The sequence below is a fragment of the Prinia subflava genome, chromosome 4, assembly GCF_021018805.1.
Source record: "Prinia subflava isolate CZ2003 ecotype Zambia chromosome 4, Cam_Psub_1.2, whole genome shotgun sequence".
Taxonomy (NCBI): domain Eukaryota; kingdom Metazoa; phylum Chordata; class Aves; order Passeriformes; family Cisticolidae; genus Prinia; species Prinia subflava.
The window spans coordinates 64,986,037-65,012,502 of record NC_086250.1 but is presented as its reverse complement, the minus strand read 5'-3'; the positions used below and the strand labels follow the sequence as shown (position 1 = coordinate 65,012,502).

Here is a 26,466-nt window from a genome sequence, read left to right as displayed (position 1 = left end):
TCTAAATCTTTATTTAACCAATTCACTGACAAATAGTTTACCTGAGGTCCCAGAGGAGAAACTTTTCATGAGTAATTTTATTTTGAATACCCAACAAGAGAATACGTAACTTCAGATGGTTTTTAGAAATATTTCCTTTACATCAAATTTTATGCCGTTATGAGTCCCACGTACTTATTCCAGAAAGTTTTCTTTTCCTTCCTGAGTTCACCTCACTTTTTTTTTTAATCCACTGTTGACTCAAAATGTTACAGTCTTTAGTTTTGAAAAATACATGGTATGTGATGTTTGAAAAGTATGGAATGGGACTGAGATTTCTCCACACAGGGAAATATTTCTTCATTGTTTGACATTTACCCAACAGCAGAGGGGGGAGTAGTTACTACTGATGTGCAATTGTTGCTGATACAGCATAAAACAATATTCCTGCACCATCAGTCTCTACCCAAGACAGGTATTTTCTGCTGCATCAGCTATAACAACTAGGCACTAATACACCAGGGTTAGGCCAACAAAGGAGCTTCTGGAGAGGTGAGATTATGAACACTTTGTTACCTCGTGAGTTTTAGGTCCATTACCTAAAATTTGTGTGGTTTTTTTTCCTTAATTATTTCTTTTATTTAATTTCATCTTGAATTTTTCACCGCAAGTACACATGAAACAGATGTCCTCTTTCTGCAGAACTGCATTTTGAGTCGAATCTCATTTTTTGTAGAAGCTCTCTAACTACTGGGAATATTTCTTTTTGACCAGAAGTTGCAGCAAAATGACATGTATGATTTAGACAGTTGAGAATGGAAGACAGGTACATCAGCTTGTCTGATATGGGGATTAAGATGTGAATAATGCTTTGAAGTCAAGAGGCTTATGACAAATTCAAGATTAACTGTTTTAAATTAAAAGCACGTAAAGATTCAATTATTTGTCAATTAGTGGGAACTAAGAGCTCTACAACTTTTCATTTTCCTTATATCTTTTTCCTTTCTGTCCTTTTAAAGTATTGTTATTATTATTATTATTTTCCCCAGTTTTCCACCTTCTCCTTCTTTGATCCTTGTTTTTTTAGGCTGGCTTTTTGCAGGAGAGCATACCTGTCATGATGTCACCCAAAGAGAATATTTATTTAGTTTCTGGGGCAATTGCACTCCAGAATTTTTTATGTTGTAGGTTATCAAGCTTTTTTTCTGTGCAAGTATTGAGTTAGTCTAACAAATACGTGAAAAGTCCTGTCTAATAAAACCTGACTTTTATGACTAAAAAGTTCCTTGGGTGTTTTTGATAATGTGTCTTCTAAGGGGCAAGTACTGAGGCTGGTACATGGACCTGAGATTTAGTTTAATGAACAGGTAGGTTACATTTATCCTATCGATTTAATCTGCATTTCAGTGGACTTATGGGCAAAACTTTTAAGAGAACTGGAACTACTAAATTACCAAAATATTTGCTAGTCACACATTTGATGGCTTTGTGGCATATTTTTTTATCAAGCTTTCATAGCTTTCTATCTATTTGCCCTTTTATTCTCCCCATCTCTCTGTTTTGTGGCATGTTGTTCCGTTAATATCTAAATTAAAAATATTGTGCTCTCACTTGATATTTTAATCAGACATTAATGGGCTTTTCTGTAAAAGCTGAGACAAATGTACCACTTCAAATGGAAATTTAAATTGTAAATTCTTTCTCAGTCTTTACAGCCTTATACTGACAAATTAAACCAAGTTGCCAATATTTTTTCATACTGATATTCTGTTAAATCCACTGAAGAAATCACATCTGCTCTGAAAGCCATAACTGGGGATTCATTCCTAAACATACTTCCATGAAGAAGATATATAAACATCTCAAAGCTATGAGGAGAAGATAACACAGTCTGATATATTTAAAAACTACTGGGGAAAAAATTGTTTAAAGAGGGAAAACACATTCCATAGTGAGATATCTATTTAAGGTTTAGATAATTTGGAGACAAGATAGGAGGAATCTTTCCTCCCTACTCCCACAGAAATGAAATAAGTGCAATTTTAGTGCATATTTCTCTGATTCTTTTTAGGCAAAACACACACGAAGGTGATTTGTAGAAACACAGAGAATTTTTACTAGTACATCACTGAGCAACAAAAATCATGTTTTCTCCCTAATGAAATCAATCCCCTACAAAGGTACAACAAAGTTAGAGCTTGTCTCTAAGGACTGTGTTTCTTTCCTGTAGGATTTATGGTGTTCTCTGTTTTTTTTTTTTTCTTTTAAGGATCATCTGTTTCAACTGGAATCGCACAAATTTGAGAGAGGACGAGGCAGGTGCCCTTTTGACCCCAGTTCTTCCTTCACCTCCATCTTAATTGGTAATGATCTTTATGTCACAAGCTTCACAGTCCTGTCAAGCTGTCATTCTGAGTCTCTTTCTTCAGCACACCAAAGTGTTGTCAGCCTTCCACTGCAATCTTGCACATGTCAGGATTAATCCTCGTGGTGCTGCCCACATTAATATCACATTCCAGGCAGCATTACCCACAGCAAGGGTGTCTCACTGAAGTGAAATGTTGAATGACATGTGCCATCCTGGAGGTAATTGATTGTTGTGTAATTATGGAAAGAATCATTTCCTGCTTTCCTTAAAAGCAAAGAAGCATGACTGGTTTATTCATTTACATCACTTTTGTTTTCATCTACTGAGGTGAATCTGAGCAACAAGCACCCTGTAAAAATGGGAATTTAACAGTTTTTATATCAAGGTTTATTGATTATATCAAATTACCATTTTTGAGGTGATTTTTTTTTTAATTTCAATGCTGCCTTCTAACAAGTGATGGTGATTCTGTATTAGAAGAATTGATCTTATACTCAAAAGATATAAAAATTGAATTCAGTCTAAGTCCTGCCATGCCAGGGAGCTGTGCTGAGGTAGTGCTCCTCTGTGCCTTGCTGGGAAGTGTATCACTGTAGGACTGGGATCTTTGTGATATAGCAAACCATTTGGGCTTTCCTCAAAAAGGTTTCCTTAAAACATCTTGTGAGATGAAGCAAAGACAGTCTTGGCACTATTGACTAAATGTACATTGATTAAAAACAACATGCAACAGCAGGTAAACAGTAAAAGCTAGATGGAGTTAGGGACTAGCACAGTTTCCAGGTTTAGAAAACATAAACAAAAACGGAGTGTTCAAAAGGGATATAGATTAAAAGAAAGAACTAAAAAAGGAAGCTAAAGATTAGATAAATTTTCTATTTTTCACAGATAAAAAAGAGGATTTTAGGGCCCTTTTGATATTTACATTTGTCTCTGCATCTTAAGATCAGACAACAAAATTCTCTGATGATTGACTACAATAGGATGGCTCATCCATGGTGATGATGAAGTATTGCTCATGAGTGACAGTTGTATTTTTACATGCTAGGCTTATTAGTTCCATTACATTAACAAATTATTAAAAGATGGATCTTCTGCAAATAATGACAAATCTTTTACATTGCAGAAATTCACCAAAATATTCTTAATTTTCATTAAAGAAAAAGTAAATTAGAGCTCTAATTCTTAAGAGTTAGTGGGTTAAGAAGTAATAGAAGAATCAGAAAAATATATTGCAATTTGCCTGACCCTCCAAAACCCACGAAGCACAGATTGTCACACTTTTATCCCACTCCTATTTCTACATTGTTTCTAAAGTTTTTGACAGATTCCAGTCTCAGCTTAGCCTGGGAACAAAGACTCATGGAATTACTCTAGGCCCAAAACTTCATGGTCTGATCTTGAAGTCCTTCTCAAGCTTTCCTCAGATAGAACTAAGTAAATAAATGAACCTGATCATGTTCCTACTGTGAGATCAATGTGAATTTTATTTGCTTAAATGGAAGCCAGATTGTCCCACTGAGCTTTAAGAGTTTGCCTGAATTATTGGAGGTCCTGTGGATCCTCATATTTTTATGTGAAGGAGAAAATAATTAAATAATCCCTTCCCTGATAAAGGCTGATAAAAGTCTTGGTGGTCCATTGACAAACAGTTATAAAATCTATCTGACAAAACTAAAAATTCTGTAATTTAGCAAGATTAACAGGAGAAAATAATATTTTTATCAGATCACTGATACAAACAGACTAACTTTCATCTCTTCATGAAAACTAGCAAAGTATTTAGAGGCTGTTTTACTAGCCATCTATTAGGAAATTCTATAACTTCAAGTTACCATGCAATGATATTTTAAAAGCATAAGAAAAGCCTTCCAAGATTTTATTATTTTATTTATTTATTTTCATATTTTTAACTGTTGGAGTTAACTATTTTCAACTATTTTTAACTAAAACTAATAGTTTAAACTATTTAGGAAGAATATATTAAGGACATTTGAATTTCTATTTATTCTATTCTACCAACTTCTACTACCCAGACACACAGTTCACAGAATAAAATGCTGCACCTTAGACTCCAGGATGCATGTCCCTTATCTCTGCAGGGAGCCTATTGAAAAGGTTGGTAGACCTAGATGAAAACGCAGTGAATAATAATCATTTAATTGACATTTGAGAACAAGACAGACTTCTAATGCTAAAAAGCATTGAGAAGGAAGGGATGTTCCTTCATTCAGACAAGCACTGACTTCAGCTCATGACGGACATTATCCCATGACAGGAGATGCAAACTACACCATGCACCCTCCAGGACTGCTCTTCCAGTCCCTCCTCCAATGCTTGCAGGTTTAATTCTTCTTCATGCACTTCAATTTTCTTAGAAAGTGAAATCTAATCCTGGTATGAAGTGAGCATGATCTTGGAGGCTGCATCCCAGGGTTGTCTGCACTCTCTGATGGAGGTGCAGCCAAAGTGCATGTCCTTCAAAAGGTTTTATGCAAACCTGTTAGCAAAGCACACCCCAGTACCTTCTTTCTCCTAAGGAAAGTGTCCAAAGCCTGCTCCCACCTCTGTCCCTCACACTAACACCTGCACCTGCATTAGCACCTACACCAGCATGGCCATTGACCAACAGTGAGGATTAGGCTAGCAAGAAAACCTTACGTACTTCTCATAAGGTTTTAAAAGCTTTTAAAATATTGATCTTGAAAGATCATTTGCACCATAACCAATTAGGACCAGATTTAGCTTTATTCCAGATTAATTCAGGAAGAAAGATAATCCCTCGTTCCGCATCTCTATGTATTTTGACAGAAGAATTAAAATACCCACTCCAAGAAAACTACAGTTCATGACTTGGCTTTAAAATGAAATATCTGTGCTATTGTAAGCATTATTGTAGGTTATCTGACCCACTAGTTAAGTAGCTTGTGATGAATTCCTCAGTATATGAACAGACAATTAATTTATTGCCAGCATCAGGAAACAGAAAGGAAGTTGGATGGCAGACAAGCTGAATAAAATGTTTATGTTTAGCTCAACGGCATATAAAACTTTTGGAATTTATTCCCAATGAACTCTCCCATCTGCTTTCAATAGCCAAAACTATTTTTGATACCAGATCTTGCACACTGATTAACTTAGACCACACTAGCTGAGAAATTAGTTTATGTCCACATATTCTTACCTGCAATATATCAGAAGCAAGTGGTGAAAAACCTAAATTACATCTTAAAAGGTTAATATCTAGGGGATCCATTCCAAAAGTATTTTCTGCTTTTACTGTTTTAAAATTTAAGTATTTGTGTCCTTTCTTTTAGTCTAGACAAAAATATATTTTGTCTCAGAACAAAAACCAAAATGTTTGAGTGAAGACAGAAAATACAAATATTCAGAGGTATTAATTTACCAGTTAAACAATAGAGGTTTTTTTCAATTTGCTGTTTTTATACTGCAAAAGTATCATTTTCTAAGATGTGAATTAGTCTTCTGATTTTAGTTATATGATTAATAACTGACTGACAATCAAAAGAATGCATGAAAAGTACAGTTTATGTCCTACTCATTATGTTCTAATGCTATATTTATAAAATAAATTTTCAATTTCACGCAAAAAAGGCTACTGATGAATAATAGTTTGTGTTTGCATTACCTTCCAATTTGATGCAGGTACACAAAACAGGCCACTTTTAAGGTGATAGCAGCCTATTTATAGAAAACTTTTGTATGAGTAATTTGATTTAAATGCTTCAATCTGTTTTGCTTTGGGGTTGTCACCTAGGAATTTTGATGTATTTGTTAGATTGAAAAGGTGTTAGCTAATAAAATGAGAAATTGCTAGCTAAAAAGTATGTGTGTATCACTTTGGCTAAAACTGGTCTTTGAAGTCCTGGGGAGTTTTTTGTTTGCTTAAATAAGGAAAGAAAAAACTTTTTATTCCTTTTAGAACATGATTAACCAGGCTGTTAACCTGATTATCAAAATTTAAATTTTGGCAATTTAATGTGAAGCTGAGGTTAGACTGGAGGAGGGGAGAAGTAGTGAAGATCTCTGGAGTTACTCAGCTGATTTTCACTGGAAGGTAGAGATTAATCAGTGTGATGTGCAGCAGTATGAAACTCTGCAACAAGACATGATTAAATTGATATGTGACAGTAGTTTTTCAAGAAGAAGAAAAAAGTAAAAATCTTTCCAGAATTCTTCAAGCCTCAATCTCACGTTATCTCTAAATCTGGAATTGGTCAGCAGCTGTAAAAACCTAGCAGTGTTCAAAATTTGTGACTTACATTTTGTACAAAAGACAATTAAAAGGACAAGAGAAGATTATCTTAGTTTCAAAAGTACAAAATATATTGGAATTATGTTGAATGTTTTCATGCTGAGGTATTCAACAGTCACATTTGTCAGTACTGTCCCATTGTTGTTCTTAGGTGAAGTGACTTGTCTCTTCACACATGATACTTACATTTAGTTTAGTAACAGCTCAGTGTAAAAATGTCTCTCTTGAAAGAAACAAAATTCACACTTTGAGGGAGACCTGCAAATAAAATTCTTACTTTCTGCTATAATCTTTTATAAATGCCAGCAAACATTATTTGGATGTATCAGGCATGTTTATTTTGATTAGAGAGCAGGAAGCTGTGTCACCAAAGCCTCCACTCAGATTAGCCTTCAACTGGAAATAATTTATTTCCCTCTCCTTGTGCAGTTAAATTCCTTTTGTGTTATTTTCTAGCATAAGGATGCCACCTAGTGACAGTAATTGCCCTCTACATGGGTCAGAGATAGGCTTGATTTTTGAATTTATTATATTGATATAAAATGTCAATATACATATTGATTTTTCAACCGTCTATGTTATTCAGTGTATTATTTCTAAATTTTCTGATGATTGCCTAGTTTGTGAATACCATTTAAACCCTTTGAAAATGAGACCCAACTTCTGTTTTTCATAAATTTTTCGGGAACAATTAATCACCAGTTGTGGAGGATAGATGAAATCTCAGGTTCTGTCCTTACACTGGTAAATATTTCAATGCTATGAAAATGAGTTATTACTGGACCAGAGAAAAATAGTCCCTTTTTTGTGTCCCCTGAACACAGAATCCCCTCAACCACCAAGTTATTCCCAAACTGTCACCATTCCAGGTGAAGTGGAACAGTTCCAGTACGCTGACTGGAAAACCCCTCAGCCTAACAACTAGCATACACTATAATGTGGGTCGCATCACATGCAATTAAATGAATGTGTAGAGCATTACCAAATTGTTTCATTTTAGGGTTTTTTTGGTGTCTGGTCCACAGGTGGTGAACTTTTTACTGGTCTCTACAGCGACTACTGGGGAAGAGACGCTGCTCTGTTCCGCTCCACGAGCCGCGCGGCCCACCTCCGCACGGAGCCCGACAACGAGCGCCTGCTCAAAGGTGGGCATGCACTGCTGCCTTCAGCTTCAGCTTTCATGTTTGCACATTCTGTGCTGCCCAGGGGTGCAGTTCTGAGCCTCATTTTGAGTGCCACTAAGCTCTCTTCACAGAGCAGGTAGATAAAACAAATCCTTTTCCTGCTGAAGACCAAGGACAGCTTTCAGGCCCAAAAGCACAAACAAGGGTGGGCTGGAGGGAAGAAGGATGGGACCTCACAACCTGAAACTGCGACTGGACAATTAAACCCCAATATGCAAATGGACCAAAACTTATGAAAGTGTTAGACCTTGTGACTGGTCATCCATTTTTTTGTGACCATTTTCAGTCCAACTTGGATGTAGCCCTGGTCAGGCTCTTGTCCTGCCCAAGGTTACCCTAAAGAACTTTCAGTAAATATCTGCTTTATTCTCTAGCTCTGTCCAGTCTCTGTTTCTGGTCAGCCTTCCCAAGGAGCTAAAACCAGAGGGATTTCAGATGACCAGACAATTTCTGGATTGCATGGGATCAGAGGTTGCTGTGCAAATATTAGTGTCGTGTTTTGGCCTAATTAAAATCAAAATATGTAAAGCACAGAGAATGGGACTGGAAAACTGTATTTTGCAAAAATCTAAAGGAATATTAATTTGTCAATTGGAGGTTTAAAAATACTTCAACATTAATCTATTCCACATGTTCTATAGATAACCACCAAAAAACCATTTTTTTTTACTATTTCTATCACTCAATTGCCCTTAGATAGCTTTCTGACTGACAGAATCTTTAGCTCTAGTTTTTAGGTCGTTTGTTTGTTTGTTGTTTTTCTTTTTTCCTATCGGCTGGTTTTAAGGCTTGAAAAAATAAAGCAATATTTTAATAACTGGACTCAATTCCTTTTTGTTTTTTTTAAAGAACCAAAATTCGTTGGCTCATACATGATTCCTGACAATGAAGACCACGATGATAACAAAGTATATTTCTTCTTTACTGAAAAGGCTTTGGAAGCTGAGACAAGCACTCATGCCATATATTCCAGAGTGGGACGTGTATGTGCGGTAAGATCCTTTCCCTGATTCTGTAGATAAGAAACTAGAACAAATGATGAATTGTCCAGCAAATGCTATCACAAACAGACTAAAGTTTTACCAGAAGGAGCAGAAAGATCATGAGGAAAGACTTTTCTTCCCTGCACTGCTCTGTTTGATTATCCATTTCCCACTCAGGCCATCCTCCTGGTGTTTTGATCCCATCTCTTTTTGGCTCCCTAGCCCCACACACAGGAATAAGGTCTTGGGCAGTTTCTGGAGAGGAGCACTGTTAACATATGATCTCACAGCTGCCCATATTGGTTCTCTGTAAACACTGATGAATTTTGGGTGCCTTCCTCTTCTAATAACCAACTACTGAAAGGCTGATGAGAAGAGCTCTCCCGTTTTCCCACTGGGACTACATTGGCTTGATATTAAAGGAAAAAAAGAGAAGGTTCTTTCTTAACACCTGATTTTGTTTCAAAAAAAGTTTGTATTCCCCCTCCTTACTGTAGGGGATACAGTTTAGGGGAGTCCTAAAACTATTGAGCAAAGAGCTCAATTATTTTCTGTCACCTCAATTAAGTGGTGACAGAATAATCACCTCAATAAGTCACCATCATACTACCCCTTAAACTTTCTTAGGTACTCATGTATAATTTAAAAACCTCTGATGTATGCAAAGCATCGAATTGCAGCCTCAGACATTAACGTTCACAAAGCTACTTGGATTTCTGGATTCCAACGTGCATCAAGATCCAAGCTGGAATTCTTTGGCTTATGTTCTAAATATATGCTTAGATAGAGTATTTTAATAGTTTCCTCTACTCTGCAATATATCCACCTGGAAGTCTTATCTCTAGCCATGGGTTAAACCAAAATCCCACTGAACTTTCACTTCCACTTCTCCAAAACTTATCTGGTCAATAACCTCACGTCTATATTTTATAACTCATAATTAGTGAATACAAAAAATAGCTAGCTGGTGATTCAAGAACTGCCTGTCTTCCCCCCGGTTTTACATCTTCATCTGAGCTGTAGCAGGTTTCTGTAACACAGAGCCATCTACTCTGCATATATACACTTTTATGAAGAAAACAGATCTCTGTGAGAGGAGTTTTGCAGAGCTTTCAACAGCCAGTTACACAGGTCTTGAATATAAGGCCACAGATTGAGGATGCTACCTAAATCAAGTAGTACTAAATGCTCCCTTTTCTTGAAAGTCCCAACTGTTGCAAGAGCAATAAACAGGTGAGATAGCCACAGCAAGGCAGGTGTTATTTAAAGTTGTTGAAATGGTTAGAAAATCATGTAAATAATTGTCCCAGCTGCACCAGGTCTATAGATAGACTCAGGGCTTCAGTTTCCAGATACACTGAGCTAACCCCACACTGAGCTCTTAAAACAAAGCTAAACTTCAGTAATGTACACAGTATATCTAGTTTGCAAAAATGAGCAATAAAAAAAAAAAAAAAGCTTTCAACAGCTGTATAGCTAAAACTATCCAGGGATGTGGTACAGAATTAAAAAATTCTTATGAAACCACATATCTTAATGAGACCTGGACTTGATCAGTGCAATCCTACTTGAAAACTGACTCCAGAGAAATAATTCTAGTAAGAGACATGTGGTTTGTAAATGGATGCTTTTGACATTAGAAGATATAACGAGCAGCTAATTCATCAGAGATGTTTGTGCTTCTAGACTTACTCATTCCTATTACCAGTGGCATTTGTTTCTCTCTACACAGAATGACATGGGAGGCCAGCGAGTGCTCGTCAATAAATGGACCACTTTCCTAAAAACCAGACTAGTTTGTTCTGTGCCTGGGAGGAATGGAATCGATACACATTTTGATGAATTAGGTAAATATCCTAGACAGCAACAAACTTGAAACCATGGAAAAAACATAACTTCATGATAACACATATTACTGTCAAATATTGCACTTGTATTCATTATCAAGGAATGGTGGTTAGACTTGTTTCCAACATATATGAAGTTCTACACATATGGAGTTCACTATCACCAATTACTCCTTTATGTACTGCATTGTTTTGAAAGATTGTTTTTAAAATCTGCATAAGATTTAACGGAATAAGTGAGTAAAATAGGATTATGCATTTAAGAATCAATGATTTCTTTTTTGGCAGGCTGAGAAAAGTAGGTTTTTAACAATAACATTGCATTTAACTTTACAGAGGATGTGTTTTTGCTGCAAACTCGTGATAACAAAAATCCAGTGATATTTGGCCTCTTCAACACAACAAGGTAAACAACTAGAAGAAATAATAGCCATAGAGGAATGTTTGAACAGTCTATTAAAAAGAGAGAAGCTGGGTGATACATATCCCTTAGCAAATATATAGTAAACAGTTTAATCTCAGTTTTATTCACAGCGGGCTTCCTTGTTAAGGCAAAAACTTCTCTATAACACTCAGGGGCTTGAATTTTTATTCTGTGATTCAGTATATCTCAATGGCAAATTAATTATTTCTCAGCTTGACAATTTCCTATGTCAGAGTATATGCACTTCTGCACGCTCATAGAAACAGCATCTTAGAGCCACCTGTCTTCCTTTAAGAGCTCCACTCTAATTCAAGGTTAAGTATATAGCAGCCTAAATTCCTACTAATTTCTTAGTGAAGCCTAAATCAACAGCTGCAGTTTTACTGGTGGCCTCCTTTCCTTTTCTACTACAGCCTAGCTGAGGTGCAAGCACACTATTCCCATCTTGGAAATCTGACTGTTAGTTTAAGGTGTCACTGGTAGAAAAGAGCATCATGTAGGCTTTTGTCACTTTCTCCTGATTTTTTTTTTTTTTAATGACAAAAGGTGGATCTGCTCCTCTAGGTTTGCAGACATCTGGCATTTCCTACTGCCTCTTGATGCCAATAAAGTTGGACACCAAATTTAAATTTTCTGAATCACCTTCTGCAGTCTTCAGAAACAATTTTTTTGTAGAGAATACCAATGCTTCTTTAAAACAAACAAACAAACAAAAAAACCCGAAAAATAATTGTTCTTCTAGAACAAAATAAAAATTAAAAGTAAAATTTAAAAATAAATAGAAACTTTTATCTGGATTGTTCTACATAAAGTGATCTAACTAATAATACCAACAAGCATTCCCACTCAATACAAACAGGACTCATTTTAGGACTGTTTATTTTAGTCAGCATTGGTTGGTTCCCATCTTTCCAAGCAAAAAACAGTAGGAAAAATGTTAAAGAAGAAAGAAGGTCAGCTGTTTAAATCACTAATCAAAGACATGCAGGACCTGAGTTTAGTCTGTTTTGCTTTCTCTATGTTTCTAAACAACTAATTTAGAGTTTGTATACACCAGCATCAAATTTTGGCATAACAACACAGAGCTTCCTTGGAGAAATGTTATTAATATAAAGACATTAAAGACTTTTAAAGAACATTGGATGCAGTACTTAGAAGAAAAGCATATAGGAAAGAATAAGTAGTGTTTTCTCCCTGAATGCTGTTGAAATGTGATTTGTTTTTAATTACATAATAATGCCAGTATTATCTGGACAGAATGTGACATATTGCTTTAATAATGTCTTTAAATTTTACTTCATAGCAATATATTTAGAGGATATGCTATATGTGTTTACCACATGGCAAGTGTCCGAGCAGCTTTTAATGGACCATATGCTCATAAGGAAGGACCTGAATACCACTGGGCTCTCTATGAAAGAAAAGTACCTTATCCTAGACCTGGTTCAGTAAGTACAGTCCATTTTCCACTGCTTTGCTACGTAAATGATTTTGGGAAGAAAAAACAGATTGCTACTATGTGTAAATCGTCCTGACTTCTCAGTCCGGGATATACCTCTTTGAAAATTTACATACTCCAGCTATTCCTGGAAAAGTGTGGAATGGCTCAGCAATAGGTTTAATCAAGTACTAGAACCATATATTTTTCAAAGGAAAATGATGGGACTAAGTACATAAGATTTTTCAAAATCCTGTTGGGACATGATTTTATCAGTATTGTGGAAAGGTCCTAAGGTCCCAAAATTAGGACCCCAGGCAAAAGGGATAGAAAGAGGCAGAACCAGAAGGTGAGTCAGATGCATTCAGTTTAAGCATTAAGTTCACTACCTATGAAGGAATCTCTCTCTTTCTTCAGCGTGCTGAAACCAGGACATTTAATGCGTTTTAAAAAAAAATAAAAAGCAAAAAAACCCCCCAAATTCTATTTCAATGTCAGGTAGTTCTCGTTCCTTTTTTCCACCTCATTTTCCAAAAGGATCAAATTTAAATACTTCTGTAATTTAGATCAATGAGCAAGTTAGAAATGAGACATATTTTTATAAAAGTAACTAATCAGAATAAATGCATTTGAAGGTAAGGAGTAAATTCTCCATCTTTTAAAGTCCTTTGCTCAAGATTAGTTGTTTTTTTTTCTGGAAGCAATGGTCTAGAACCCTCACAGTCCATTGATTTCCTTTCAGATATCACAGAATGATATTTTTCTACCCTTCAGTCAGGTTCCTGAGCTTATCAACATTCTTGTTCTGTACCCTTTACAAAGAATACAAAAATATTAAATGGACACTGTAAAAAACCAAACTCAGGAAAAACACTTGTACTTCTTGGTTAATTTTTATACAGGTTTCTTTATGAACTTTTTTTTTCAGTGGCTATTAACTGAAGGAAAGAAACAAGACATATTTTGAAAATGAAATTAAATGGAAATTACTGTAGCAAGCATTCAGCAGCTATAGAGGTGCTGTCATGTACGGAGTTGTTCCTGTCTGGTACTTGGATTTCCTCCAGAAATCCCGAAGTCATGACTTAAGAAAAAAGTAATTAACTTCTACAAGGAATTCCTATGTTGTTTTCTCAAGGACATCACAAGTAATCTTCACCTCAAGCCCTTTTCCTGTTTCAGTGTCTTTTTAGGTGTTTCAGGCACTCACATCCCCACTCCAGAGGTGAGGAGGGCACCTGTTGGTGCAGGTCAGAGGTGCCCTTTGCTTTGCAGGGCCTGTCACCATCTCACAGAGCAGGCACAACCTCCAGAAGAAGGCAGGCAATGCCAGGGAAGCACAACATCCAGAATTTCTATTTTGCCCTGTACCTTTTGGGATTACAACTACCTACCCACCCATGGCAATTGTCAGGTGTTGAAAAGCTGCTTTTGTTACACTCAGGAAGGTCTACTCCTTGTCATGTCAGCTTTGGGCAGATTTCTAACTCTGAGCAAAGACATTTCTAACAGCTGTTGGCTAAATCCCCCCCAGTTTTCACACTTCACCTCTAAATCTCCTCTCAGGACAGGGGCTCACTCTCTTGATCTCACAGGTGATCTTAAACAGTTGCTGAACATTCCTTTCAGTGCTATTTTCCCTTTGCTAACTGAATAAATATTCCCTTTTATACTAAAAAAATCATTTCCAGAAATAAGCATTGTATACATTTCGTTTATCACTGAATCTCCTGAATGAGAGGTAGAAAGGCCTATTAGCTTGTCCACTCCATTCCAGTGATGCCTTTCTCCTTGTAGTATGATTTTAAATGCATGCCCTTTCTCATTTTAAATTAATCATTTAAAATTAATATTTTTCTCTACTTCTCTTGGGGTTACAGACATAAGTCAAAATTTAGAAGCAAATACTCCAAAAAAAGAGATTATCTGAGATTTAAACATTATGAATATGATTTGACCATCTTGGCCAATGAGCTACCTCTGTAGACATCAATTGAAATCATTAGTACTGAGTCAGGATAGAAAACCAGGTAAATAAATTATCACATTTTAGGAGAAATCATTGAATTCAAAGGAATTGTTGGTTTCCTATTTGATATTTTGTATAGCAAATGTATGGGCTTTGCAGTTTTACCACCTAATGAGACTGTATTATGGATGAATTGCAGAATAGCTGTATATTTTTCAAAGATGATATGATCCAAGTTCTTTAAGTGGTATTCCTTTTTTTTTCCAGGCAGTAGAACACCTCACATATTTGGACTAGCATTAATCACAGGCATGAATTCAGTATTAATGACTGCAGTTATTACATTGCTATCTCCTAGCACTGAAGATTAAATGGTGCCTTTTAGGCAAGAAGAAGAGAACACAGAGCCAGCACTTCAGCAAGTTTGATAATGATTTATAGGAAGGCTGCCCCAAGTTCCACTTGCTTTCCATGCTCCTCTTCCTTGGCCATCTTTGGGTCAGACTACAGAGTCACTTCCTCAAAAAGCAAGGCACAGGAATTGAAAAAGAAGCAGAAGAGTGCAAGTAATTTCCCAATATCCGGGAAATATTAGCTGAGGATCAGGTCTCTCCTGGGTGCTAATAGATTTAATTTTGGTTTTCCTTACATGTTGCAGAGCACATCAGAGGCTGAAGTAGACAGCTCTGCCAGCTAAGAGAGCATTAATTGATTCATTTTTAGCTACTCATTTAGGGCACAGTTTAGAGGTCTTTTCAATGTTTATCCAGTAGCATGAAGAGAAAGTGGGTAGCAGGCTGTAGCCAAGGGTTAAGCTTCACACTCCAAACAATGTGCAGCATGTTGGTAAACTAAATCCCACTACCTTTCCTATTACAGGAGTGACAGTGACAAGAGGGAAAAATAACCTATTAATGGGCATCTCTGTGAGTCAGCACTCATTGACCTTAGGTACTGAATGAGTAAAGAATAAGTCTGTGAGGAATGAGAGTAGAGCTTAAAGCTAAATAAACAGAAAGCCACTGTCAGGAGTCACACAGGTTCTGACAGACTCTGCAATCCTCTGCCATAATCTCTGCTGGGGTTTTTTTTTAGTTCATTTAGGCTATGTTGCTTCTGGAGATGACATCAGCTACATCAAAAGTGGTGTTGATAGACTTCAGAGACCACTGCATCTACTGTTTCATTTTTAGACTACTTGATTTTATTTAATTACAATGAAAAGCCTGTGAATGATTATTTTTTATTAAATCTCTCCAGAACTAGAACTTTGCAAAGGGAACCTGGCAATGCCTATTCACTTGAAATGCTGTGCAGTGCATGGGAAGCACAGGCTTAGCCTGTCTTTGTGCTCCAGCTCTGTCTCTTTATTGCAAGCAGCTGGTAAAATTCCATCACTAGGTTGATTAGACAATTACTTTTAAGTCAACACTGAACAAATACATTCCTGTAGCCAAACCCAAGAAGTGGAAACAAATATTGCCCTGCTTGACAAGTGCAGGAGTTTTTTATTGTCGATTACAGCTAACCACAAGTTTAAAATTACTGTTTCCAGTAAACATAAGGAGTATTTTATTTCATTTTAATCATTGAAAAATCCAATGTAAATCGAAAAAGGCTGCTACTGTGGCTTTGCTTGAAATGCTTCTTAAAACCGCATTGTTGTATGACTATTTGGAGAAAGTCAATGGTTACTGAGATATTTCCAGCTCGATCATAAATGGTTTCAATTAGACATCATGAAGCAAATTGGAAATGTAGGATCTATGTTCAGTTAGGAAACACTATCTCGTTCACAAAGCATCCTAAAATTAACTTCTCTCTTTAACGCATTAAATTATCTCTAATTGCACATTTGACTGAAGGAGTAAGCCTCTTTTAATCAGTCATTGACATAAAGTTTATTTGCTTTGCAAACTGGTGGATTGATCAGTGCAAACATTGGTATTTGAAGCTAAACTGTGATACATAATACCGTCATCGAGAGTCAGGCATTAGAATCAAACATAATACTGTTAGAATGCCTGAAATCAAGAATTACTGTTGCTGATGGCATTATTTTAAAGTATGTTTAGTTTCTTATGGTAATACATTTTGCAGTCAAAAAATATTAGGTCTAGAGGTTGATTTCAAGCATTAGTGTTCTGCTGATTTTGCATGGCTGTTTCTCTACTGGGATAGAAAAACCCTTTTTTACTCTGTCCACGGCCATTTTGGTTGCATCTTCAATATGAATTTGGGGAAGACATAAGCAATATGGCTTTTGTTAAAATCTAAAAGTGTTACTCTTTATTCTGTCTCAGCATGCCAAAGAGGGGTGAACTCCTTGTTTCTAAACATGACAATGCCAAGGCACTGTTCAGCATTTCCTTTCGTCTCATGTTTAATAATCCACATATGCATAAAGTACAGAGTTGACTGTCCTAATTCCTGCTGTGGTCTTCTGTGCTTGGTTTTCTGTAGATTTGTCTTTATTCCCGAAAACAAGACCTTTTCCTGACAATTTCTTGGGCAAACCTTGAGGATAATGTGTGTTCTGTGTTTTTGCAGTGTGCCAGCAAGGTGAACGGTGGGCTGTACACCACCACCAAAGACTACCCTGATGAAGCTGTGCATTTTGCCAGGAGTCATCCACTGATGTATCAGCCCATCAGGCCTGTTCATAAGAGACCAATACTAGTTAAAACAGATGGAAAGTACAATCTTAAACAAATAGCAGTGGACAGAGTGGAAGCTGAAGATGGGCAATATGATGTTTTGTTCATTGGCACAGGTAAATAAAGAAAGCAAGAAAGAATTTTTACACTTATGATTTAATAAGATGTTTTGTTTGGGTGGGGGTTTTTGGGGTCTTTTTTGGGGGGGGTTGTTTGTTTGGTTTTTTTGTTTTGTGTTTGGTTTTGTTTTTCTCCAGATGAAGCAAATCAATACAACATTTCTTTTTAGCAACTTTTCTTTTCATGCCCATGTCAGTCTTCACCTTACAGAGGATGTCAGTCATTCTAGACATTTGCTTCACTGTGATGCTAACTTAATATAGGAAAGTAATGGTAGGGAAACATTTAAAGACTAGCAAGAGAAACAAGTATAGGATTCCTTTTTTTTTATATTTATTTTCAAAAATGAACATTAAAAAATTTTCAGAACATCCTGCCTTATTTTTTAAACTTCAGAACACTGTCATGTACCTGAGCTGAGACTTGGAGACCTAAGAGAAACAAAGGTGATATGATTTCCGAAAATATCAGTTCAAAATATTTGCCTTATTACACAGTTTCTTTTCCCCAGTTCTGGAGACAAGTCTAGCTGATACCATTAAAAAAATTTGCCAGCTTCCAGATTTGGGTTACAACACAGCTCAAGGAAGGAAGGAGGAAATGCCTAATTTTAAAAAACCCAAAACTGTTAGAAGTTTCTTGTCAAGTTTTCTTGTCTTTCTTCTGTGCCATTTTATTAAAATATAGAGAGTTTTTTTAACAAGAATTTTTAAGCATCTTCCTAACAAACAGAATAAAGGTAAAATACAACATATACCTGCACTAAGTCTAAGAAAGCAGAGAAAAAATAAATACCCTAACAGTATTCTAAAAAAACTTAAGCAAACAAGAGGAAAGGCTGGAACTACACAAGACTTAACTCACATCTAATCTGTCTGGAAAAAACCCAAGGATTCTTACATTCACATTTAATCAATTTAACAACAGAAGTGGTATCACAAATCATTTTGACCATTTTGTCTAGGAAAGCAGTTCCAGTGAATTATTTTTTACTAATGAAATTCCTCTGATAAGTACATTTCGGTGTTGAGAACATTCAAAAAAAGCATGTTCATAGAATAACAAAGTGCTATTTATATCAGTGCTGTTTTCTAAGGTTTAAACAGCCTCAGTATGGTCTTGGTAATGGACTTAACGGAGGTCTGTAAAACATTGTATCATGTCATTTATTTCTGTACAGCTATTTTACAGTGGGTCCTACATCCTTCGTATTTTCTCCTTGCATTTCTAATTGAGAGTGCATCAAATATCCCTGTACACAAATATTTTTCTCAGCAAAGTTGAATCCAAAGTGGTTTAAGCATGTGCTTCAGAGCTGTGCTGGATTGGCCCCCAACCTCTGCCTAGTGTTCTCAAGCTGTCTGATCTCAGGTGACATGAAATTCCAGCAAAAGAATTTGGTGTTTAGAAACTCTGAAATGAAACTGCAATCACTACTCTGGCAAAGCTCCCATCAGAAAACTCACTGCTTCTTTGGGAAATATAATGTTAGAAAGGGTTGATATATTTTTTTTTAATCCCAGTCCAACACCTGCTGTGTAACATAAGTAAGCAGCATCTTGCAGCTGAGCAAGTTTCCTTAGAGTAGCAGTGCAGGTTAGAAAGGTTCATCAAAGGCAAAGTCAGAACATCAGAGCTTTCACAAGTCTGTCAGCAGGATTTTAAGGACTTACCTATGAAAATCAGAGCTCAGAATACAAATTCTTTTCACTGTTCTACTACAAAATGATTGCCTTTGATTACATATTCTCTTTGAAAAATGGTGTATGACCCCAGTTTAATGGTTCCTCTTTTTGTTTCACCCTTTGATCTTTTGCTGAACATTTTCCCCAGTGCTTTCCTGCTTAATATGTCCCCTGTAAATCAAAGTAACAGAAGAAAGGAAGTGATATTTGCCATTGTCGATGACAGATTTCAGATTAAGGAGAGCAAAGCTGTTCTATAAATAGCCAGCAAGGCAAAACCAAAGTGGTGGAAGACCAGATGTTATTTGTGTGTTTTACTTTCCTGCAAGAGTTGCAGAGACAGAGAAGCTGATAAATTTAAGTCCAATGTGCCTTAGTCTTTTTGAATGTGCATCTTATAATTTGATTCATCTCCCTTTGACTAACATCTTCAGCTCAACAGCAGTTCGGTGTTCCCTTAGAAAGGGGAAAGAATTGTGCACAATGAACCCCTGAAGGTTTTTGTACTTATGCCTGGGGGAATGGAGCTGCTGTCAGCAATTAAGGATATTTGTAGTTTCCTATCTAGTGTAAACAGCCAGATCCTATAATTAAAGTTACTTTACCCTTGCTTGCCTCTATGCACTGGGCTTCCACCTACTCCCATTTTTTTTTTTTCTGAAATATGGTTGCCCTCTGTGATCCTTTTGCTATTCACAATGGGTTATGAGCCAGTATTTGAAAAATACAATTAATTATATATCTTACAAGTGTCTAAGTTGACACTTATTTGCCAGGAACATATTGTCATATATTTCATTTTCTAAGAGGAAGAATCCTCATTAATGACAGCACAATGCAACTAAATTTCACATTTGTATTTTCAATCCATTATCAGTTTGAAGAAGTCATTTCAGGTATTTGAAGGCCATATAAATGTTTCGACCAATCATAACCTTTACTTTTGTTTTGTTTTAAATTTGTGACCAGATAATGGTATTGTGCTGAAAGTCATAACAATTTACAATCAAGAAACAGAATCAATGGAAGAAGTGATTCTTGAAGAGCTGCAAGTATTCAAGGTGAACTGTGGTGTATACGAAGTATATACATAAGTCTTGAATTTTCTGCAAAATTAAAATGTCAAAAAATCTGAGGATAGTCAAATATGTAATATTTTTGTGCAAGGAATTTTCTAATTATCTGGCAATTTTATGACAGGAAACCTTCATATTCAAATGAAGGTTTTCTAATGTCCCAAGTACCAAAGCATGTTGAAGCAAATCACAACTACTGCCTTTCTATTTATGTGCTTGGACATTGTAGTGCAACTTTTAATTAGAAACTTATTGCATTTTGTTTAATTTTCCCTCATATCCAACCAATTAAGTAATTAAATGTATGACTGCACACATAGAAATGTGCCTACTACAATCTTAGAAACTTAAATGAGATCCAGATAGAAAAAGTCCACACAGAAAGAGTGAATCAGTTAACCAGTCTGTCTCTCCAGTGGGCAAACATGGGTCCTAGTGAGGCAGAACTCCATTCTCCCAAAGAATAACTGTGACTGAAACTCAGTGCTTGGCATGTGACAAAGCTAACATAATGCAATTCTCCTAGTAAGTATTCTCATCATGTTAGCCACATAAAGCAAGAAGCTAATGTGCTTCAAACCACAGGGAAAATCTAGTATCAAAAGTCAGACATTTAAAAATGGTATCTGAATTAGGCAGTGTAACTGCTGACTGTTTGCCTGGGGGAAAATCACAGAATTTGCCCCTCTTGATAAAGCGAGTTTTCAATAGAACAAAGGGGCTATGTATTGCTTCAGGAAATCTGAGCAGACAGCAGAGAGGACAATGGTAAAAGAAGGAATTCCTGCTATTTTTGTCTTATCTTCAATGAATGTTTTGTTATAAAGAACACTCCACTTATCACTCTCAAGCAAGACAAAAGACATTCAGTGGTGGCAAGAGCTAATGTCATGTTTGACAGGGAAATTGTAGTGTTCCTCTAACTCTGATAATCCTGAATTAAGTGTTGGCTGCTTGTTTCCAAATAAACTGTTTTAAAGCAATACTTCTGAAAGTCATAGTTTCCTCACATCTTTCTTAAAGAAAGTCAAAGTATCTAGCAAAGCTGAATGTAATAAGTAAATAATACTATTTTACTTGATTTATTTTCATATCAAAAACATGTTATTTTTTCTAAGCAAAGGAATATTTCCTATTTTTTTAGATGCCAGTTCCAATTATTTCTATGGAAATCTCTTCAAAAAGGGTAAGTATTGTATGAGTCTGAAACATGATGATTGTGACTGAAATGTAATGAAGCTGTAAACTGCACAGAGCTAGATGCATGAATATATAGGCAGATGTACATCATCTATAATGAGATCTGGTTGGATACATGTAATCATTCTGCAAAACAAACTTATGGTTACGCGTTCTGTTCCTTTATAATGTATTTATGTTTTTCAGTTCTAGAGTTAAATATCCTTAATTCACAATACCATGCATATCAAAGTAGGTAAAACCCAATCCGTTTCATGAGTTACTGTTGTACTAATCACAGTTTGGATTAGCTTGGTGGATATGGCAATTCACAGAAAAGTTCTTTGTTGATCAATGCAGACAGATTTCAGTCCCATGGGGATATCAGTGCAAAAAGAACTTTGCTGACTCTCCCACATATTCATTTGCCCTGTTGAGCTGTTTGGATCTGAAGTTTTTTGAGTTTCTGAAAGTTTCTGCTGATAGAAACACCCAATTTATTACTCTTGTGGGTAGATTCTCATCCATATCATATCATATCATCATACCATCTCAGCATGGAGCCGTTATAAACATCCGAGTATAGTTATATCTTAATGTTAAACATGTCCAACAGTGATGTTAGACATCCAGCGCACACAAGCACAGTGAAACACGAGTAACAAAGAATGAAAACTGCATTATTAGGAGGTGTGACTGCACCCCAAAGGGTTATTTGAGTTAAATCAACTTGCATTCTTCCTGTAGGTAATGTAGAAAGTCAAAAACCTGTGATAGTAATTCAGAGGAGGATTTGGGTCTAAGCATTTTGAATTATTTTGGCCTCAATCTTTTCCCACAGACTGTGAAAGCAGCTCTGGAGATTCAATTTCTAACACTGCACCTAAGTGATTATTTAGAGAAAGACTTGGTGTCTTTTCAGATGTTTGCCTTTCTTTTAAGTCTCAATGATATGTCATGGTTAAAGGGTTGTGTTAGAAGAGTAAAGGAAATATTGTAAAATTTGAAGTAGCATTACTGCCTTAATAGTTATCTCCCAAGAGGTGTGCTAACTCTACTAATTCAAGGCATATCTGGAAAATCTGAAAAGAACCGTAAAAAAGCCACCAGAACAACCCAGTATTTGAAGACAGAACTTCTTGTGAGAAGTAAAAGTAGCTTTAATTTTTCAAGAGATCAAAGAGAAGACTGAAAGAAGACAGGAGAATCATATAAATATTTTACATATAAATATTTTACATATAAATATTTTACTGTGGGAAGTGACTTCCTACTGTATGTATGAGGATTCTTAAACATTGATGGCAAAGCAATATCAGATTAAAAAACCAAGATCAGCTTGTTGAATGTAGATAAACTTTTTCTTGAAATAAACTACAGTTTTCTGACATCAAGGACAATTAAATGTTGGAATACGTGTTACGGACAGAGTTGGCACCAAGTAATTTTGTCTTTAAAATCAGCAGGAATATAACTTAGTTGAGCACACATGAAAAAGTTTTGTACCTCAAGCATTTTTACTGATCTCTTTTGAACTTGAAGTTACTGAGCCTGTGGAGACCTCTTTGCTACCTATGTCTCCATATCCTTATAACATTGACCAGTCTTCACCAAGTCATGGTACAATAAAATATCACATTTCAGGGCTGAGTTTTTTATCTGCAAAGACTGGGAAAGAATGTTCTTTGATGTTCAGTTGGCTAGATATCTGATGTTTCTTTTCTCTCCTGTGATTTACCAAGACCTAAAGTTTTTACCCCTGCTAAAAGATAAAAGAGAAAATCTCATCTCATATGTCTCATTGAAAGTGTTGTTTGTGTCTTCTGGGACAATCACACTCCAGCACTTGCAGACAAAGAATTCCCATCAAACAAGTATCCTAGGTTTTCTCTTCATTCCACTTGGCAGATTGAGTTCCTGCTACTATCACCTGGTTTATCTCACCAGAAAAAATTCTTCATGTGTTGATGTCACCAGTCTCTCCTAGTTTATTCCCCTGACATCTCTGAAAGTTAAATTTCTATGATCTAAAAAGATATAAGAAGCATAATAAGGAGCAAGATTATCTAAATTAAAATTTATATTTTGTGATAGACTACATGAGTTGTCAGTATTTTCCAGTTTTAAGTAATTTTAAAATACCAGATTTTGACAGCTTGGTTGAAGAGTTATTATGGACTAAGTTTGGGCATTAGGATGAGCACAACTGAGGAATCCTTTTTCTGACTGGTAAAACTCTGGAAGTAAGCTGTGCATAAGCAGTTTCTATTGCAGTGCACAATGCATATTTTTGTGTTCAGAAAATTTACATTCATCAGCAACAAGACTTTTTCTCAAATTTCTTTCAATTCAAGCTATTCCCTTCTGAATTTATTGTACTACCATCTGAAGAATTAAATTGATTATCTGTCATTTGATTTGAAAAGGACATCTATGTGAACTCAAGAGATTCAAACAATCAGTGCTAATGCTGAAAGAACCCCCACTCAAGCCCTGCAAATAAATTCCAAAGAAGTAGATAGTGACCAAGTAATTTGTAAGGAATGACTGCACAGCAACAGGAAAACAATTAAATATCCATCTATCTATCTATCTATCTGTCTGTCTGTCTGTCTGTCTCTCTATCTCTACCTCTCTATCTATCTATCTCTCTATTTATCTATCTCTCTATCTCTCTATCATCTATCTCCTGTGCACTGAGGCATTATACAAATCATAGCACTTCTGTGCATGTAAATATGTGACCATATTCTAAGTAGACATATCAAGAATTAAATTTACTGGAAAACTCCCATTTTAAAATTGAGTTTGCTTATAACCCTTGCAAATTTGAATTTTTCTGTTTTAAAGTCTTTCATGTCAAGTTGGGATTTTTTTGTGGATCAGTTAGGTGACAGACAAGTGTAAAGAGGGAGGCATTGGAAAATATCTTGATGAAGAAAAAGAAATGTAAACCCTTGCCTATTCAAACACAAAGCTGAAACTTCAGAAATGAAGAAATGCCAAAATAAACTTGTTCATTTTACCTTCTTCCTGTTTCTCTGTCCTCAGCAGGAGAGTTTGCTCTGTAATCAGATATTTTCCTACAGAGTCACTCTGCCTCCCTCAGGTCGCAGGCTGGATGCACAACCAGCCAGCAAAGATTAATCTGACAGTTTCAAGAACTGCATTGGGAAGAGAAGTTTTAGTGGACATTGCAGCAATCCTTTCTGGTGTTATTTTCTGCAGCAACAGCTCTACGTGGGATCCGAGTCCGTGATAGCGCAGGTGAAGTTCCACCAGTGCGACATGTACGGCACGGCGTGCGCGGACTGCTGCCTGGCGCGGGATCCCTACTGCGCCTGGGACGGCATCTCCTGCTCCCGCTACTACCCCACGGGGCTGCAGGCTAAGAGGTGAGCGCTCCTGCTCCTTCTGATAGCTCTTAGCACAACATCCACGTCAACAGCTCCTACTGCAACGCAGAATATTCCCTATCACCCCTCCAACACGACCAAACTGTGAGATGTCAGCTGCTAATTTCTCAGGATAACCTTAGGGGATCGCAAGGAGCCAAACTCACAGGATGGCATAAACCGCAGTACCAGAAGTAGTTTTATGACTAAAATGAAGTCACTTCATAATTATTTGCATTACACTGTAAAACTTAATTCCCTTAAACATCTTTTTGAGTCTTTGCAAGATCAGAGACCTAGTTTGGTAGTATTATATAGCAAATGTATCACACTGCAATAACATATTCAACAGAATTTCTAAAATCAAGCAAAGAAGAATCTTTGTAATCGTCATATACCTTCACCAGCCAAAATCAAACCAGAGTTACTGCAAAAGCTAAGGTTTGGTTTAGGTTTTCTGCTGTGGGTTGAAAGGCAAGTTACTCTAGAGGTCAGTTCAAAGCATAAACTTGATTTGGGTGCTTTAATTCTTCCTTGCAGAGACTCTTTCTCTGTATCACCCTTCACTTATTCATGGTTCTTGACCTTCATTCTTCCATTCAGTGATTTCCCTGGGACCTGTTGTACTACCTTTCATCTCAAACAAAGATTCTTCCATTCAACTACACAGATCAAGTATCTAGAACATGCATGTTTTAATCCAGATACTTTCACAAAAATTAGTCAGCTTTGCCATCAGCAAAATGTTAGTATTGCATAATTAAATAATTTCTGTGGCTTTTTTTTTTGCAATTACTGATCTTAAAGATATATGCTTATTTATATTAGACCTACAAGGACTATAAGAATGAATTTAATAAATTCCAGAGAGAGTTTTGAAAACTGGTGGAAATGGTTAAGGCCAAACCAAGTCATGGTATCCTAAATGTATTGTTGTTTGTTAAGGAAAATCAGCAATATGGAGCTTTGTACTTATTTATTTTTCATCTGGCATATTTTGTGAACATATCCATGAACCTGGATGCACTCAAATGCAGGCTGACTATTGTCAGCCATAGCAGACACTCCCATAAGTTTTTATAAAAGATAATTAATACAGTCATGTCACCTTTACTAACATTTTTTGGATAAGGCACATTTATAAGTACAAATGAGAAACACAGTCTGTGAGTCAGCATAACGAAGAATCTCTTGGATTTACTGCACTAAGACATGAGTTAAACCAAGGAGGATAACCTACACAGCTTTTACAAGCAGTACTGCATAGTTTTCTTGTGCCTTTTGTGAACAGACCTGAAGGGAAGAAGTGGGCTCTGGTTGACTGCTCAGAGTGAGATGAGTCTGGTTAAAATTTTGAGGCCCTGGATTAAGAAAGAAGTGATATAGTGGGCCAGGGAGATTAATGTCCTACTGTATAAGTAGAATTTGGATTATCATAATTGCAAAGCATATGGGTTACACATCTAATGATGTAAAAGTCATTTGGGAAGGAAGGGGAGAGTGGGTGTTAAAAATTTCCCAGCAGCCTTTTATCTTGCTAGCAGTGTCACCATTTATGTTGTGCAGGCTACTTGTTGTCTAAGAAAAGATGAGAGAAACTCACTGAGGCCTGGACTCTGTTATACATGTTTCTCACCTAAGACAATTTCCAGAGTAGCAGCCTTTAAGTTCCCTGAAAACAGATTTATCCAGCCTGGAGTGATATGAGAAGCACCTCAGGCACCTTCCTGTGCCTTACCTCTCCAACATTCAGCAGATCAGCATCTAAAAGAAGAAAATACTGCTGCTATCTTGCTCCTTCTCTTAAGATAAGCACTGCAGCAGTGGAGAGGGGATTTGCACTCAATTGAATGTTCTTGAAGTCTGCAAAACTTGTTTTCCATATC

The 26,466-nt window shown here is 36.3% G+C and overlaps 1 protein-coding gene across 1 annotated transcript in view; it reads left to right on the top strand.

Moving 5' to 3' along the window:
• Window positions 1–26,466, top strand: part of SEMA3E (semaphorin 3E) — a 132,878-nt gene that overhangs the window by 93,205 nt on the left and 13,207 nt on the right. The window contains exons 5-14 of the mRNA XM_063396990.1: window positions 2,249–2,342; window positions 7,649–7,768; window positions 8,657–8,799; window positions 10,523–10,637; window positions 10,974–11,043; window positions 12,365–12,509; window positions 17,019–17,241; window positions 19,900–19,991; window positions 21,151–21,192; window positions 24,414–24,580. Of these exons, the coding sequence (XP_063253060.1) occupies window positions 2,249–2,342; window positions 7,649–7,768; window positions 8,657–8,799; window positions 10,523–10,637; window positions 10,974–11,043; window positions 12,365–12,509; window positions 17,019–17,241; window positions 19,900–19,991; window positions 21,151–21,192; window positions 24,414–24,580 (1,211 nt within the window). The remainder of the gene's footprint in view (window positions 1–2,248; window positions 2,343–7,648; window positions 7,769–8,656; window positions 8,800–10,522; window positions 10,638–10,973; window positions 11,044–12,364; window positions 12,510–17,018; window positions 17,242–19,899; window positions 19,992–21,150; window positions 21,193–24,413; window positions 24,581–26,466) is intronic.